General features: G+C 52.7%; 1 protein-coding gene across 1 annotated transcript; it reads right to left on the bottom strand.

Moving 5' to 3' along the window:
• Positions 1 to 13,112: 13,112 nt before the first annotated feature.
• BTG2 (BTG anti-proliferation factor 2) lies at positions 13,113 to 17,298 on the bottom strand. Its single transcript, XM_042925472.1, has 2 exons — positions 17,023 to 17,298; positions 13,113 to 15,759 (listed from the first exon to the last, which is right to left on the bottom strand). Exons 1-2 carry the CDS (start codon positions 17,174 to 17,176, stop codon positions 15,425 to 15,427), a joined length of 489 nt encoding a protein of 162 aa, XP_042781406.1. The 5' UTR covers positions 17,177 to 17,298; the 3' UTR covers positions 13,113 to 15,424.
• Positions 17,299 to 17,595: the final 297 nt, after the last annotated feature.

Genomic DNA, 17,595 nt, shown 5'->3' with positions numbered 1-17,595 from the left:
GCATTTGGTCGAGCTTCAAGGTCTCAGCCAGCTGCTCCGTGAGGATTGAGGGACGTGGGTGGGTGGCCCAGGGCCCCTCCCTCGACCCACATCGAGAAGGGAGGGAGCCAGACACCTGCCTGCCCTCACACCCGAGGCCTGCCCTCTCTCCCTCCTCCTGGCGTCTCCACCCTCGCTGGGCAGGTCCGATTCCAGGCCGCCCGGGGTGGAATCCTCCGCTGTCCCCGGCTTGAAGGGCATCTCCACTGTCCCCCAAAGGAGTTGAGGACGAGAGAACTGCCTCCGCTGGAAGATGCGGAAAACAAACCCCACCTGACACGGTTAGGGCCAGACTGAGACCTGAAGACGGGCTAACAAAGATATTGTCTTGCAATCTGTGCCCCACAGTGACCAGGTGACCACCTCATGCCTGGTGACCTTGCGGCCTGTGAGGGGCTAAGGAGAGGCACGGGGGGGGGGGGGGGGGACCCAGGAGGCAGAAGTGTCCTAACCTTTTGGATTGGTTATTCCACGGGTAAAATGAGGCTACCAGTAATGCCTAAACTGGCACACAGCGAGGGTCTGGACCAGAGGGTCTCAGAGCCTGAGGACCCGAACTGTTGGCTCAGCCTGGTGAAGGTGGAAGAAGGGTGCAGGTGGGAAAGGGGGTTACCTGAGCAGCTCTATGATCTTAGGAACAGTGAAGACCACATTTCCAACCATAGCTCATTACCAATGGGAGAAAAGGTGGAAGCAAATTGATGCCCACGCCAAATTCTCCTTTGGCCTCGTACCCAATTCCCAGACTCCCCATTCGTCTCGGTTCCCAGTGTGCAGCCTGTATAAATGCGTCCTGGGCTGGTAAGGGTGCCAATGATACTTAATAACACTGTGTACTTACTAAGCCAGACCCTCGTCTAAGCCCTTCACACCTGTGAATTCCCTCAACAACACTCAATGCGAACTGTATTTTATGTTCATCTCAAAGGTGAGAAAACTGAGGCATTGAGACGTTGCGTACCTTGCCTGTGGTCACAGAGCTAATAAATGGCAGAGCCAGATTTGAACCTAGCTGGTATGTTTCCACCGAGGGGCCCCATCTGAACTTGCTCCTTCACCACGCTGCCCTTGCTGCAATGTGGTCAGAGAAAAAGGCCAGAACGGGTTGCCTTCTGAAGCAGCATGTGCCCCGAGAGCAGGAACTCCAAATATCTGCCTTCTCAATACTTCCACGGACTCGTGGTATGGCCTCGCCATAGAAAATGAAACCAGGTAAGCTGGCGAATTGTATGTTATAGGAGTTTTACCACAAAACAAAGAAAGAGAGACAGAGAGAAATCCTCCCACCCACCTGCCCAGTCCTGATCACCACCGTTGGGTCAATCTGAAGCATCCCTAAGTGCCAGAAGAGAGGTGAAGGGGTGATCCCCCACACTTCACAGTTTTGTTGTATGTTTCCAGAAGGGACCCCGCTTAGGGCAGTCATGAACTCTGAGGCTGGGGAGTGGCGGGCAAGAGTTCAGGGAGGAGAGGCTGAGCCCCTTCTCCCACCTGGTGTAGGGAAAGGCTACTTGCTGGGCACTACTTGTGTCTGGAGAGCGATCCCTGACCCCCTTCTGTCCCTCCTTCTCTTTACTCCCTTAGCCCTGACCTCTTGCTCAGCACTCCGCACCTCCCCCACCCCCACCTTCACCCACCCCGCACCCGCTTCCCAGCTCCTTGGGCACACCATCTGCCTAGCTCCCCCTTCCCCAGGGACTTAACTCCTTTTATTGAGACCTTTAAATAATTAAATGCCCCAAAGCCTCCCCCACTCGGATCCCAGCCCCTGGCCTGGGGTGTTATTCAAAGACCAGGAGCTGGGCTGGAGGGCTGCCAACCCCACCGCCACTATTCAGCTCCTTTCTTGTCCTGCTCTCAGCTGCCGGGCAGCTAATGGGCCTTTTCTCCTGCTTTGGCCCCTCCGCCTGCCAGGCCCAGGCCACAGGAACCAAACAAAAAGCGAGGAGCTCTAAGGGATCCGTTGGGGGTGGGGAGGGAGGAAGACACCAGACCCACATTGAACTGGGAAAGGGTTGGGGACAGAGAGTGGAGAGAGAGGACCCCAATGGCTTTTCAAGCTCCTCATCCCTGCAGAGGAGCTGGGGCCAATCACTCCCACCCTGGGGAACTGTAGGCAGAAAATGGGGGTGGGGGGGAGGGGTGTGGCAGGGGGAGCAGGCTGGAGGCTGTCGATCACTTGAGTGGTTTGGGGCTTGGGCAGCGTGCTCATGCAAATTATCTTAGTGAGTCACTGAAAGTTTGGTCCAGACACAAAGAAGCTGCTTCTCTCCCCCGCTGCCTCCCTTCACTGCCCAGCAGAAGCCCCCCCACCGCCAGCCAACCAAACAAAAGGCCCAAGCCCAGTGGTGCGTGAAGGAGTGAATGGGCGAGAACCTCCCTGGTGACGTCCCCACGAGACAGATGGCAACAGTTGCCAGCCTTCTTTCATCGGCTCCCAGTCATAAAGAACAGCCCTCCTCCCTCCAGAGCACATCAGCTCCAGCCCAAATACACAAGTTGGCTGGGGGGGGGGGGGATGGGGCGGGAGCTGCCAGGGGAGCAGGAGGTTGGGGGGGACTGAGACTGGATGTTTGGCTGGAAAACAAAAAGGTTGTTCAAAGCCCTGGCGCTGGGGCCAGCCTGCCCATCTGTCCTCCTTCGGGGAGGCTCTGCCCCCATGCTCCTCCTCAGCTTCTGGCCCATTCTGTGCGGAACCAGGGGCCCTGGGAAGGGAGACATCACTTTGGGGCAGCAGTGCTATGCCATGGTAGTTTGGGGCTCTGCACTTTGAGGCTTTCATTAGGCCAAATCCCCCGCCTGGGCATTGTTTCGACTTTTCAGAAACAGAGTTAAAAGAAAATCCAAGGCTTTGGAGAGAGGTGGAGAACAGCGGGATCTGGGTCCTCTGCCATTGATGATCAAGTTTGAGTTGTTCTAGAATGGGATCCCATCAAAATAATCCACACGTGCCTTCAAACGTCAGAGGCTAGTGGAGAGGAGTGGACCAGGAATCAGGGGACCCGGCTCTGGTCTCAGCTCACCCTCTGGTTGGTGGGTAATTCTGGGCTGACGGAATCCCAGTTTCCTCTCTGTCAACTGGGGGTAAAGGCATGGCCCGGCTGCCCCTGCCTCCAACACTGTGGAGAATAAGCACATATGCAAGCCCACGTTCTACGAACAGAAGAGGCTGGGCATATATGAGGCTTTACTCTGCATTTCCCCACACCCATGCCCCCCAGGAGGTAGAGTGGGCTTGGCACTTTGAACGTTTTCAAAGTACTTCATATCTACTCTTCTGTGAGGCAACTGAAAGCAGAAAGGTCTAAGGCAGGGAAAGATCTTTTTTTATGCAATAAGGTTGGAGGTTCCCCCTGCTTCCCCTCCCCTCTCCCCCCACCAGTCTCCTGAATCTCCGATTATTGTCTCCCTTCTCTCTCTGCCTTCCAATTTCAGCCCAGCCTGATTGGGAACTCTAAGATAAGGGGCTAAGAGATCTCAATAAATACAGAATAAAAGGGAAGATCCCCTGTGTCTTTTTTTTTAAATTTTTTTAATGTTTATTTATTTTTGACAGATAGAGAGAGATAGAGCATGAGTGGGGGAGGGGCAGAGAGAGGGGGAGACACAGAATCCGAAGCGGGCTCCAGGCTCTGCACAGTCAGCACAGAGCCCAATGCAGAGCTCGAACTCACGTACCTCGAGATCATTACCTGAGCTGAAGTTGGACACTTAACTGACTGAGCCACCCAGGTGCCCCTCCCTTGTGTCTTAAAACAATAAAAAAGGTGTAGCATATGCAAAGTTATGATTCCAAGGCCATAGGCTTGCCTCTGGGCTAACCTGACGCCCCCCCCCCCCCCCCCCCCCCCCCGCAAGTTGCATTTTCTGCAGAAAGGCTGAGCTGGTGGTGCTAGGGGGCTGGGTTGGGGGGCAGGAGGTAGAGAGCAGAGCTCTGGACTCCCCTCCTACCTGGCTTCATGCCCTCTCTTCCGTCCACCCACCTGACCTCCTGTTGTTTGTGTTGGCCAAGGTGACTCTGCTCGGCTGGTTTGGGTTTTTTCTCTCTGGCATAAGATAGTAAAGGCATTTCTCAAAACATCTCTCTTTCCCAACCCTTGCTCAAACTAACCTCACCCATCTTTGATCACTTCCATTTGTCTAACAACCATCTGGGCACTAACTTATGTGTAATGTATCCTTCTGTGTAATTTCCATTTGTTTGCATTTAATCCATGCCGTCAGTATTTTCTGTTCTCTCATGTGCAATTATCCCATCACCTCCTTTGGACTGGCAACGCCCTGAGGCCAAAAACCCTATATCCTCATCTCTGCCTTCCCCCAACCCTGTGCTCCTTCCTCACAAGGACCCATCTCCAGGCATAAAAGGGCAGACAGAAAACTGGACCAGAAAAAGGTCTTTCAAGGTGTCGTGTGCAGCTGGCCCTGTGCTAGACTTCAGACCCTGGACTCCAAGGCCGCAATTGATCCATTTTAATCCCCCACATTCAGATAGCACTACAATTCTAACAAGCGCTCCTACATCCTGTTCCGCCCTTGCGTCTTTGAATCTCACCCCACAACACGGTCAGTGTTCCGTTCCCCTCCACCCCCAGGAGGTGACATGGGAGAAGTCTGTTGGTCAAGCAGTGACGATGACAGGTAGATGATTTTCCTTTTGTGCAAACAAGAGAAGCCACTGGGGCCTGGGCCTCCGCCCTGACAGGGCCGGGTGAGAGAGGAAGTGGGTCACAATGGATACAAGGAGTTCCTGTGTTTTGCAGCAGGGGTGAAGCAATGCATTTGGCTGGTCTGTCTCTACTGGATCGAGAGCTCTCCAACAGGAAAGACACAAAAGGCAGAGGAGGGGTTGGTCACTGGAGCGTCTAGCCTACACTACCTGGTCCCCCAGCTCTCTTGCTGTCAAATTCATACCCAGGCACCTCCAGATGCTCTGGGAGATGATGAGCAATATCCCAGGTGATCTCTAGGGCCTTATATTCCATTCGAAATGCGATACATAAACACGGGGCGCCTGGGAGCTCTGCCGGTTAAGCGTCCCCCTTCTGCTCAGGTCATGATCTCATGGGTTCGAGCCTCACGTCGGGCTCTGTGCTGATGGCTCGGAGCCTGCAGCCTGCTTTGGATTCTGTGTCTTCCTCTCTCTCTGCCCCTCCCCTGCTCATGCTCTCTCTCTCAAAAATGAATAAACATTAAAAAAAAAAAATGTGTAGGAGTGAGATTCCACTCCAAAAAATATAAGAATATTTTTTGACTAACTATCTGCACTGTGAACTGGGGCTTGGTGTAGAAGTCCCTCGAATCCAGAAGACCAGGACACTGGTGACCTGGGTGTCACTGGGTGACAGGAAGAATTAGAAGTCCTGGGTCCAGTTTTGCCTTCATTTTTCTTGTTGTTTCTCCTCTGTTTATTCAGCCAGTCCTGGGTTTGAGCTCAACTCTGCCTCTTACCTGTAGGAATTAGAGTCCAGGGCAACGGGGCCTTTGCCCTGAGGTTCCTGGGGTGACCCACATTGTAGGCCTTGACCCGTCCTCTGGGGTGGAGAGCTTCTGGACATTTCATTTGTGCAATGACCCCCTTTGTTCTGACCCAACAGAAGTCCCTGCCCTGCTCTGCCGAGGAAGCCTTCCTGGGCCTGTCACTGTTTACAGACTCTCAGAAAGGCAGGTGTTGGGAGGAAGCTGCCGCTTGCGGTCGGTTCTCCCCAGATACAGGAGCGCCCGGCCCCCCCTAGGCCGGCTGCCATTGGCTAACAGGAGGCCAAAACAGACTCCTCTCCCGCCTGCAGCCACCCAGCCAGCAAACAAAGAGCGCACAGGAAACACCTGGAGGAGAGGGCAGCTGGCAAGGGGACCCGCAGGAAAGAAGAAAGGGTTTGCAGGAGGAATTAGGCTGGTGAGGAGCTGTGGGTGGGCGCCCGGGGCTTAATCGCATTTCTCTTGGCCCCCCGCCAGCTGCTGAGACCTAGTCGCTGAGTTGCTCAAATGCACCATCCCTGGCACCCTCCCTCCGCCAGTAAAGGGATCATCCCTTCCTGTGCCAGCTTTCCTAGCACAAGGGCACAAATACCCGTAAAGACTGCTCAGAGGGCTTTCCCTCTGCCCCTCTCCTCCCTTCTGTGGCCCTCCTCATTCTCAGCCAGAGAGTCTGATCCTCTTTGGAGCAAGTAAACTTACTAATTTATTTACTTCTTTAAGTTTATTTATTTATTTTGAGAGAGAGCAAGAGAGAGAGCTTGCACCTGTGAGCGGGGCGGGGGCAGAGAGAGAGAGGGAGAGAGAGAATCCTAAGCAGGCTCTGCGCTGTCAGATCTCACGGCGATCTCACAAACCAGGAGATCATGACCTGAGCCAAGATCAAGAACCCGATGCTTAACCGACTGAGCCGCCCAGGCGCCCCTAGACGATGTAAATTTAAACCCAATGTCCAGGAGTGAAGACAGAATCCTTAACCAAGGTAGCCGCCCATGTTATGTCAAAGTCTATTCCAAAGAGAAGTCTCCATTTATTTCCAAACTTATTTATCTAGATCTACATCCACATCTGCTTACTTGTCGTTTAGTACTTCAAGTGGTTGTGGTTCTGGGTGGAACAGACTTGACTGAGGAGAGTCAATGACACCCTACCATCAGCATCTGCCCAAGAGCATGTCTGGGGGTTGCATAAACCATGTGCTGGAAACTTTGTATGTATGTAGCAGCAGCAGCCCACAGGGCTCCCTCACCCCCTCTTAGGAAACCCCCTGATAGGGCACTTTCCTTTCTGGGTCTGGAGTGGGAAGATTGGAAGGGGGCCATGAGAGGAGGGCACTTGCCCCACAGCCTCTTGGGGGTACACCACAGTTTACTCAACCATAGCTTTTCATTCAACAGCCAGGGTACTCGCGTCAGACTGTCGCACGCCAAGTCGTGGGCAGCACACGAGGGTGTGAAAAACAGAAGACAAGGGATCCTTCTATGGAGGCGTGTGTGGTAATCGTGGGAGAGGGGACGCGAGCTTGCAGAGCCTCCAGACATCGACCAAAAGTGACACGTGAAGACGTGCTGACTGTGTTTGTTATGAACACGTAAACAGTGATAAATGATGTGTATACATCATTTAAGAGGCGCTGGAATAAGGAATGTAGTATGAGGGGGTAAGCAGTTTTAAACCATATGTACAAACATTGAAAAGCCTTGAGGTCAGAATGTTTTTAAAGAACGCAAGCAGAATTATTCAGGGAAGGCATCCTGAGGAGGCAACAGGGGAAGGAAAAAGCGTGGACTCTGGAGACAGACACGTCCAGATTTTAAATCTGTTTCCACCACCTCCCCCTCCAGTCACTGGTGCTTTGCCTCCTTCATCTATGAGCTTGAGGCGACCATCTCTCAGAGTGTGCTCATGGAGATCGTGCGAGAGAGGCTGCGTGTAAGGCAGCAGGCAGAGTGCCTGGCCACATTGGTGTTCGGCACCCAGTAGGTGCTCGTGTCCTAGAAGAAAGCATGTCAAAATACTTTGACAAGTGGTTTGGGGCCGTGATAATTGGCAGAGTAGGGAGTCTTGCAGATGTGGTCATGACGGCAAAGAAAAGTGAACAGGAGAGAGTTGTGAAGGTGGGGTATCCTGGAATGGTTAGGCCATTGCACAGGGAGTCTGGGGTTGGAAAGTTCGGGAGCGCCTTGTATTCCCATCTTAGACATTCAGAATGGCCAGGAGAGGCAGCGGGAAAGGAATATGATGAAAACGAAGTTTGTGGTTGCCCAGGCTGCTGGCCAGCCTGGGTAGGGAGGCAGATAGAAGGCTGTTGTGTGTTATTTCCATACGATGGAGCAGGACCAGGGCTCTGCACTGGCCTAAATGGAAAAGAAGAATCAGGGATTTCCCCTGTCCTGTATGGAAATGGAAATAGAATGGTGAGAGGTGATTTAGCACAAGTGGCTCATTTTACGGATGAGAAAACTGAGGCTCAGGAGGGAGGAGGGACTAGTCTAAGATGTCAGAGACGAATCTGGTACTAGTTATTGTCAGACCCGAAGCTAGGGCTCCTACTTCCCAACTCCTAAGCCCATGGGTGTTTCTACCACCAGGCCGCTGACCTCCAGAGTCGACATTGGGAAGGATTTCTGTGGACAGGATCACAGACAGAGAGTCTATTTTCTCTCTCCAGCTACCTTGGTCAGAATTCCTTCCCCACACGTAGCCCAGCCTTCTCTCCAGGTGTGATTACCGTCTGGGTAAACCCATTTAGGGAGTTAATTGATAACTAAGGTTCCCCCACATTATGATTTAAAATGTGTCCACCCCTCTCTAAGTAACATTTACGTTTCAATAGCAGGTGCTTAAAGACCTAAGAGCCTGTAAGATTCAAAGGACTGTTTTCTTAAGAAGGTGCAATCACAGGGGCACCTGGGTGGCTCAGTCAGTTAAACGTCAGACTCTTGATTTTGGCTGAGGTCATGATCTCATGGGTCATGATCTCACGGGTTGTGGGTTCGAGTCCGTGTCGGGCTCGGTCAGGCTCCGCACTGACAGCTCCCTTTCTCTCTGCCCTTCCCCTGCTTGTTCTCTCTCTCTCTCTCTCTCTCTCTCTCAAAATGAATAAGTAGCTTTAAAAAGAAAAAAAAAAAGGTGCAGTCACAGGTTAGCTCTTCTGAGCTGGGACCCCTCACTGGCAAACCCTGAATGAACTTGATTTTTTTTTCTTCTACTCCTTACCTAAATTCCTTTCATCTATTAGCCTCTACTCTTGGCAACTTTGAGACCCATCTGTTCGGCCAATATTCACTAACACCTATTCAACACCAAACACTGCTCAGGTAAAGTCCCTGGCTTACATTCTACTGTAAATTCAGCGTTATAAGGGGGTGCCTGGGCAGCTCAGTTAGTTGAGCATCTGACTCTTGATTTCAGCTCCCATCATGATCTCATGGTTTGTGGGTTTGAGCCCTGCGTCGGGCTCTGTGCTGACAGTGCAGAGCCTGATTGGGATTCTCTCCCTGCCGTCACTCTCAAAATAAACTTAAAAACAAAATCCTTGTTTAAAAAAAAAAAAATCGGGGTTATAAGGACTAGGACAGAAGAAAAGACTGAGTAACGTGGGAAGGAACAGTGTCACTGCAAAGCTGGAAGAGAAGGTCTGAATCTTGAGAGACCAGAGTTAACCAGACAAAAGTGGGTAGGCAGGAGGGGGCAGAGCATTGAGCAAAGGCCCAGAGGCTGCAGTCCCAGGCATGAGTTAATGGGCACCGGTTGAGGGTGGGCAAGTTGCCTCTAGTATAATCCTTGGAGGGGATCGAAGCCGGGGGAAGGACAGGCAACACATCTGGGCAAGGCTTGTTTGTACAAGATCATTATCCAGGGCCCTGGTAGCCTCTTAAACTGAGTTCAAATGTTTTTCATACCAGCTCTGCAAAGGAGTGGTGCAGAGAGAAAGCCAGAACTCTCCAGAACTCACCAGGCTTGCCCTTCCCAGCTTCCCCGTTTCTCTCTCTTCCTGGAAGGGAGAACGTGATTCCGCATGATTCCACAGGTGGGCGGGAAGGAGGTAAGCAAGGTCGGTATTGGAAAATCCGTTCCCCACCCACTCTGCCTGTGAATGGGCACATAGCCCAGTTTGGTATTAATTTACAAGCAGACCATGGAGCCAAGAGGTCAAAGCTCCCCTCCAGCCAATGAGATCGGATGTCTGGGGGGCACATGGTACATTTCAGCCAGAATGGCCAAGATCAGACATGAGTGCATTCATTCATTCTGCAGGTACCTACAGAGTACCTACTACAGGCTAGGTGATGCCGGGAAGGGCTCTTTGGACTGTGAAGAATTTTTCTTGGTTTTGTTTTGATTTGATTTTAAGTAGGCTCCACACCCAACACGGGGCTTGAACTCATGACTCTGAGATCAAGAGTCATATGCTCTACTGACTGAGCCAGCCAGGTGCCCCTGGACTGTAAAGACTTTCAAGCAAAGGATTGAAAATCATCTTTCGATGGGGAGGCCGAAGGCTGCTTGGATGTTCTTCGCTATGGCCATTCTCGGAGGCACTAGTGGGACTAATACTTAAATAATGGTTTCCTCCCAGTTACCAGAATGTCAGTGTCCTTATTCAGCTCAGGACCAATTCAGATTAGCTTCTACTTAAAACTAGAATTTTCATTTTTTGCATACTTAAATATGCAAAGCGCTATGCCAAGTGGTTTAGATCTCATTTCAACCTCCTTAACATTTTCAGATGGGTTCTATTCTTTTTTTTTTTTAATTAATTTATTTATTGTGCGTGTGTGAGAGAGAGAGAGAGAGAGACAGAGAGAGAGAGAAAGAGAGAGAGAGAATGAATCCCGAGCAGGCTCCATGCTGTCAGCTGCAGAGCCCAATTCGGGGCGTGATCTCACAAACCATGAGCTCTTGACCTGAGCTGAAATCAAGAGTCAGAGCTTAACTGAGTGAGCCACGCAGGTGCTCCAAGATGGGTTGTATTCTTAGTCCCATTTTACAAATGGGGAAATGAGGCCTGGTTGAAGTAACTTGTTCCAGATTGCACACAGGAAGTAGGTGGGAGAGAGGAGATCAGACCCCCAGGCAGCCTAACTCCAGGGCCTGCCTGAGCTGCTAACCTGTTTGCAGCCCTGCCCCACTGGGCTTGGAAGTGGAAACTTTACCCAGCAGGAGTCGGACTCAAGCAAGGGAAGACTATTTACTTCACTTCCCAACCCAAATGACCTTCCAGTTCAACTAATTGAAGATAATGATAATAATTGTCCTAATTTGCCCTCCAGTGACTGCCAGGATAATGGAGATGATTTAGAATCAAAAGCTGAAGAAAGGAACAGAGGTCATTTCATCCAACTCCCTCATTTCTGAGACAGGAAAATTGAGGGGCTTGGCCAAACTCCCACAGCTGGTTAGGAAGGACCTGGGCTACAACCCATATATTCTCCCTCCCAGCCCAGAACTTCTGCATCCTGCTTTGCTGGGCCTCAGTGCCAGTACTGGCCTGGAAGCCAGGAGTCCTCGCTATCTGTGCTCCCGGAAGGCCACTATGGGGCCGATGTCAGACTCACAGAGGAGCGTTTCTTCCCCCTGGGCTTGCTGGTTGAAACATCAAGGTGTCCCCCACCCAAACCTTCTTATCAGGAACTGGGATGGGCTCTTAATCTGTAGCTCCCAGGCCACGTCTACACTCTCTGGACAGCGTGTTATCATCCAGAAATAGCTGACGGAGCCCAGGTCTCCCTGGCTGGCGCAGTGTACCAAGTGGGGAAGCTGGGAGCAGAATGGACCAACCACCCAATGCCCGGTCCCGGGACACGTGAAAACCACCAGCTGCTACCCAAACTGTTCCTGCCTACAGCCCCTGTACCCCCAGCTGGCCAAGGGGTAGTCCCCACCGCTACTGAAATTGGCCAGATCTAAAGTAAGCAACACAGAACACTCCCATGTAAATTGAGGGACTGTTTTTCTACCAGGAGCCGAGAACAATCCCCAAATCAATCTGCTATGCGGCCGTCTCCCCCGCTCGGAGACAGAGGTGGGTGATGATGTCCCCTTGGCCTCCGATAACCCTCCCTTTCAGGCTTTTTACTAAACAATATGAAAAACAATGAGTGGAGCCTCTTAGGAAAGAAGAAGGTAGGTGCTGGTAAGAATAGCACGCCAGGAAGGGCAAAAATTCAACCCTAACTCCATCCTTACATCCCAAAAGGCGGGTCCTTACAAATGAGTGCCTAGGACGTTTGTGCTAGAAGCTACAAATGAAAACGGGGCCATTCCTTCAAATGACCTCTTGACACAAGTGTCCCTGTAATTAATTCTGTTTGTGATACAGATGAGCCGGCTTCCCGCAGCCCCATTTCCGGCCTCCGCTACCCTCCCAAATGCACCACACACAGCCTCTCTGGCCTACCGACCACCTAGGACGCCCAGGTCAAACCGCATGTTTGTTCATGAGGGTCATGGAGGCATGAAATGAAGCGTGTACCTTGGTGAGGGATGGTTCTGTTCACGAATCAATGTGCTTAAAATGTGGTTTAAGTGCAGCCCACCTCTGGCCAAGAAAAAAACTAGCCCAGGTCAGTGATGTACTTGTGACCTCAGCGGAAATTGCTGAGACAGCAGGTGGGGGGTGGGGTGCGGAAGCCTGTGTCAAAACCTCATGGACCGAACCCAAGAGTCGGGGATGATAAAGACTGTTCTTATTTCCTCACATATATCCTATCCATACAAAGGGAGTAATAAATTGGTAACCTTTGGCTCTCAAATCTTTGCTGTTGGGAGTAGCTACTCTTTAGCTGACTGGTAGCCTTGGCTGTCCATTATACATTCAGTTCCAGGGCCCAGATCCTGAGGCCCAACTGCTCTTGTCTAATAAGAATGGTGGGTACTGGGGCACCTGGGTGGCTTCATCAAAGGTCTGATTTCTTGATTTGGGCTCAAGTCATGATCTCGCGGCTGGCGAGGTGGAGCCCCGCGTCGGGCTCTGGGCTGACAGCTCGGAGCCTGGAACCTGCTTCGGATTCTGTGTCTCCCTCTCTCTACCCCTCCCCTGCTCGCACTCTGTCTCTCTCTCAAAAATAAACTTAAAAAAAAAAAAAAATGGTGGGTACCCAATGGCAGTCCCAGAGATGACAAGAGAGCCTGTGCCAGGAACTTTCCAACAACTCTGCCCCGGCGTGGCAAGGGGTTCCGTGCCCCCTTCTCACCATCTCAGTCTGAGACTCAGGCTGTGAGCCTTAATCATTTGTCATGTGTTCCATGCCTCGCACTGACTGACGGTACATGCTTGCTGAACAAACAAACAAGGGAACACAGCTGAGGCCTAGCGAGGGCAGGATGCGTGAGACCCGGCTAAAGAGTGCTCAGTCTAGAACCCCGTCCCGTCCAGCATTTTCACGGGGAAGTGAGAATGCGCACTAAGGAATGAGGTAAGGAGTACTTCTTGGCTCTCTGTCACATAATAAGATTTTTCTTTTACACCAGCCACCTGCTACAGGTCTTCTGAGTGTAACTGAAGAGAAATACCATGAGACACCAAGAAAGGATTTGCATCGGAAGAAAACACTTAGTGAGTTGAGGATGTTGGCTTCTCTACACCACACGGCTTCATCTGCTACATTTTTATTAAAGTAACCAAAAAAAAAGAAAAAAGAAAAAAGAAGCGCGTACATTTGTCCATAAAGCTGTACATTCTTCCATATAAAAACACTATTATACAATTAGTAACCTTTGTCTTTTCTGTCAGAATAGCTTACCAACGTGCTACTATTATTTCTTTTTACCTAATAGGAGAGACAGGCCTGCTCAACAGTCCAGCTCTGGGTGTTTTGCTGTTTTTTAAAGTGAACATTATAAAAAAAAAAAAATAAGAAGAAAGAAACAGAGAGAGAGAGAGAGAAGAGAGAAAAGATTAAGCAGGAGACCATGAGGCTGCTTCTTTTTTAAAAAGGCAGGGATCTGTTTGCGGACAGGATGCAACAATGCCACATCCAGTGAGTGATTCACAGCTTTGTCTCAACCCACAGGCCAGAAAATGAGCTCTTGGGTCTGTGGGTCTGAAGTTAGCTTTAAAGCAATAAAGGCTGGAAGCAGGGTCTGGGAAGGCAGCTTGGAGTCTAGAGTTGAAAAGGAGGCAGGACTGGCAGGACTGGGTAGGGACAGTGTTTGGTAAATAGCACCTTTGAATCAGAAGTGAGTGGTTAAGAAATTCAGGGAAGGGGACGGGCTGTGGAGTGGGGGACCCTCGGGCAAGGAAGAAAGTTTCCTCACTAAGGGGCGACAGCCTGGTGGGCTGGACAGGAGGGTAGCCAGGTAGACCGGACGCTCTAGCTACGTCCTTCTAAAGTGATTTTGAGTTTGGGAAACTCAAGGCCTTCTGAGGACCCCCTCACTAATGTCACTGAAAAACCGAAGGAAGGCGATTTCTTCCCAGTATAGATTTCCACTGGCTCCGACCCAGCACGGTAAATATTGCACAAGTCTACAGACAAATCTGGGTTGTACTGAGAGACAGCAACTTCCCCACAGGTGCTCTGAGCACCAGGGAGAAAATAATGCCCAGGATTTTGGCTTTTAGTGTCAGCCCTACAAGAATACCAAGTAGTCCTGCAGAAGTCGGGGAGTTCCCATTCGGCCAAGGAACACCTGCGAGGCCGACCAGCCAGCCAGAGTCCCGAGGACGGAGGGATAGTTCCCGAAGCCCTCCGGGGCACCAGGAGGTTCTGAGAGCTGGGTCTCCTTCAGACTCTCCTGGGACCCAGGAGGCCATATTGCACAATGAGTCGAGAGCTCTTGTTCTGGAAAACTGGGTAGCTCTGTGACCCAACCAGAAGGGGAGAAGAACGGGAGAGTCAGGGAGGAGTGTTGTGCTTTTAAAAAGAAGGCAGTAGTAAAGAACCTAGAGTTCCCTGTAGCTTTTGAGCCAACTCTTGAAGGGATAGTGGCGGCAGCAGCAGCATCAGGACGTTCCTGTGATTCCAGATAGACGGGTTTTGGCCAAAAAACCCCAAAAAACAAACAAACAAAAACAAAACAAAACACATCCCCAGTGGATACTCTTTGGGTCCCAAAATTCCATTGCAAATCACCCCCAACTTAATCACCACATATACTCACACACAGAGCAGCACACAGCAAAGCAAAGGTTTCGTGCAGAGTTCCCTTCGGCCCCAACCCCGATAACCTCTAACTCCTGCCTTACTCCCCCGACCCCCACAAAACAAAAAGCTTTTGTTTCCTGGCTGGGAAGCAACATCTACCAGGCCCCTGAGCATAGAATCAGAAACAAGTCATGATTTCAAGAAAAGCTGCTTAGGGCAGAAGCAATCAGGAGAGGACTTTTCACTCTCTGCCCTGGATCTCATCAGAAACATGAAAGACGATTAGGCAACATAGTATAACTTAAGTCCAGGCTTGAATGCCCCTGAGTAAGAGAGGGGCCAGGGGATACAGGTGTCCCGTTCCGGAGAGGGAGAGGTTTGAGCTCAGCCCCTCTTCTCCCCGCAAGGCAGATCCTGACCTCTCTTTCACAGTTGCTAACCTTGCTTGCTCCCTCCCCCATCTTCTTGGGGTGCCAGCCAAGCTTCTCCCACCTCACCTCAAGCCAGCGCCCCCCCCCCTTCCGTACTCCCCCCTCCCGTAGGCAGACACGCTGGTTCCCGGACTCAAGCGCACAACAGTTCTCTCCGAAGGCACCTGGGGAGGCCACTTCCAAGCAGCTCCCTTTAAGGATTTTTCTTTAAAAAAAATCTTTTGGTTTTTTTTTTTCTCCCCTTTTCTTAAAAAAAATAATATATTTATATATATATATATAAATAGCTCTTCATTTAAAATACAGTTCCCCAGGTTGAGGTATGCAGCGGCCTGTTGTCACGACAGAACGAGTACAGTAGAGTGCCTGGTGGGGCTGGCGGGGGATCTAACTGGAGACCGCCATCACGTAGTTCTTCGAGGGGCTGCTCCGGCCCAGCATCATTTGGTTCTTGCAGGTGAGGAGCCCATAGGAGGCTGCCACCGGGGCCTCCTCGTACAGGACGCAGATGGAGCCATCCTCCCCAATGCGGTAGGACACCTCGTAGGGGTCCACCCACAGGGTCAGCTCACTGGGCAGCAGCTGGTGCAGCTGGGGCTGGCTGAGTCCGATCTGGCTGGCCACCTTGCTGATGATGGGGTCCATCTTGTGGTTGATACGGATGCAGCGGTAGCCGGAGCCCTTGGACGGCTTCTCAGGAAACCAGTGGTGTTTGTAGTGCTCTGTGGAGAGACAAGAGGGAGATGCCCTGGTTAGAGCAGCTGGGCTGTGGGGGAAGGGGATGAAGGGACAGGAGGAGAGGCAGGAACCCAGAGATTTTAAGTAAGCAATGTAGTTTCTCATGAGTTCCAGGACCTCCCTGAGACCCTCCTGTCGCTGTAGCAGAGATAATTGTATGGAATCTGGAACCCCCCCCCCCACTAGGAGGAGGATGTGTGTGTGTTGGGAGGGAGTCCCATAGCTCTGAGGCAGTCCCAAGTAGCCAGTGCTTTTGGCACACCCCAGTTTAAGGAGGAGGGGTGAGACTGGGGAGGGCATGTCCAGACAGGGCCGCTGGAGACCTACTGGCTGAAGTTGGAGGCCAGGAAGGCTGCCACCATTGTCAGATCCACAGCGACTCATTGTGTCCCCCACTCTGAGCCCTAGAGGCTCCCTCTGCCTCCTTCAAAAGCCAGAGCCCCTGAGCAGTGGCTAAGGGAGTCGAAATCGGGTTGGTTTTGATGAAACATATGTTGCTCCTCAGAAGGCAGGATCTGTGTGGGCACGTTTGGAGATGGCTATCGCTGCCCAACACCGTCGGCCAACCGGCTGGAAAACAGCTGGGAGGTAAGTCTGGCAGCGGCTGGTTATCTCTTGTCCACCGCCCTTTTCACACCGCCCCCGCCCCCAACACACAAGCCAGCAGAGCGCAGTTACGACCTACAAGGCTTTCTCGGGACCGTAATGGGTGGCAGATGGCTCAGGGGGGCCAAGCATACAAAGGGGGCCGGGATTCCAACTTCGAACGAATCAACGATCGGCCCGGGCACAGCGCAGCCCCGCACTGCCGGAAGAACCACGGCCGAGACTCCCAAGTTGTTAAGAAGGCTCAACTGCGCCTTCTTCTCCCATAATGACCCCTTGGCTGGCCGGGCTGGGTCGTCCGTGGCGCCCTGGAGAGTCTCAGTAAGGGCAACGAGCTCGCGCTCAGGCCCGCAGGTGCCTCCTCTCCCGGGGCAAAAGCCGCGACTCGGCTCACACTCCAGGGCCAGGGTCTGCGCCTTCGAACGCACCCTACCGGAGCGGACACGGGCCGAGACCCGAGCGCAGACCCAGGGGACTGCGGGGACTGCGGGTTGCCCCGGGGGCTGGAGGAAACCGAGTCCCGGAGCTGCTCGTGAGCGGAGCCCTGCTCTGGGAGCAGAGGGAAACGACCAAGGCAGGAAGGGGAGCCGAGCCCCAGCGGCAGGGGTCGACGGACGCCAGGATCCTCGGCGTGTGCTCACCTGTTAGTGCCTCCTGGAGAGCGCCGCTGAAAACCTTTAGTCTCTGTTCGCTCACGCAGCCCCGGGTCCTCAGGAGGCTGGAGAGGAAGCCCACGGCGGCGGCGATCTCCGGAAGCATGTCTGTTCTCTTCCCGGTCCAGCGGGCCTGGCTCATGTCTTGCTCGGCTCAGGAGGCGGTGGCAGCGGCGGGGAGCAGCGAGAGGCAAGTGTCCGGTGGGACGTGCCGCTTCTCAAGCTTCCTCCGTGCGCTCGGCCGCTGCTCGGGCTCTGCGGGGACTTTACCCGGGACGCGCCTTTCATACTATTCCGAGAGGCGGGGGAGCCCGCGCCGGCGCCCATTGGCTACTGCTAGCGGATGGGGGCGTGGCCTGACGCCCTCCCGGCCCCGCCCCGCGCGCTCCCGGGGCCGCGAGGCCGCTAGCCCCTGCCCCCGCCCCCGCCACCGCCCCCGCCACCTCCCCTGCGCTGAGGTCATCGCCCGCTGACGTCAGTGCTGGGAACCTGAGCCGGGCTTGCGGGCCGAGGGAGGCGCCGGGAGAAAAGGGGAGCCGGGGAGGGGCCGAAGCCTCTGGG

The sequence above is a fragment of the Panthera leo genome, chromosome F3, assembly GCF_018350215.1.
Source record: "Panthera leo isolate Ple1 chromosome F3, P.leo_Ple1_pat1.1, whole genome shotgun sequence".
Lineage (NCBI taxonomy): Eukaryota > Metazoa > Chordata > Mammalia > Carnivora > Felidae > Panthera > Panthera leo.
This window is presented reverse-complemented; position numbering and strand designations above follow the sequence as displayed.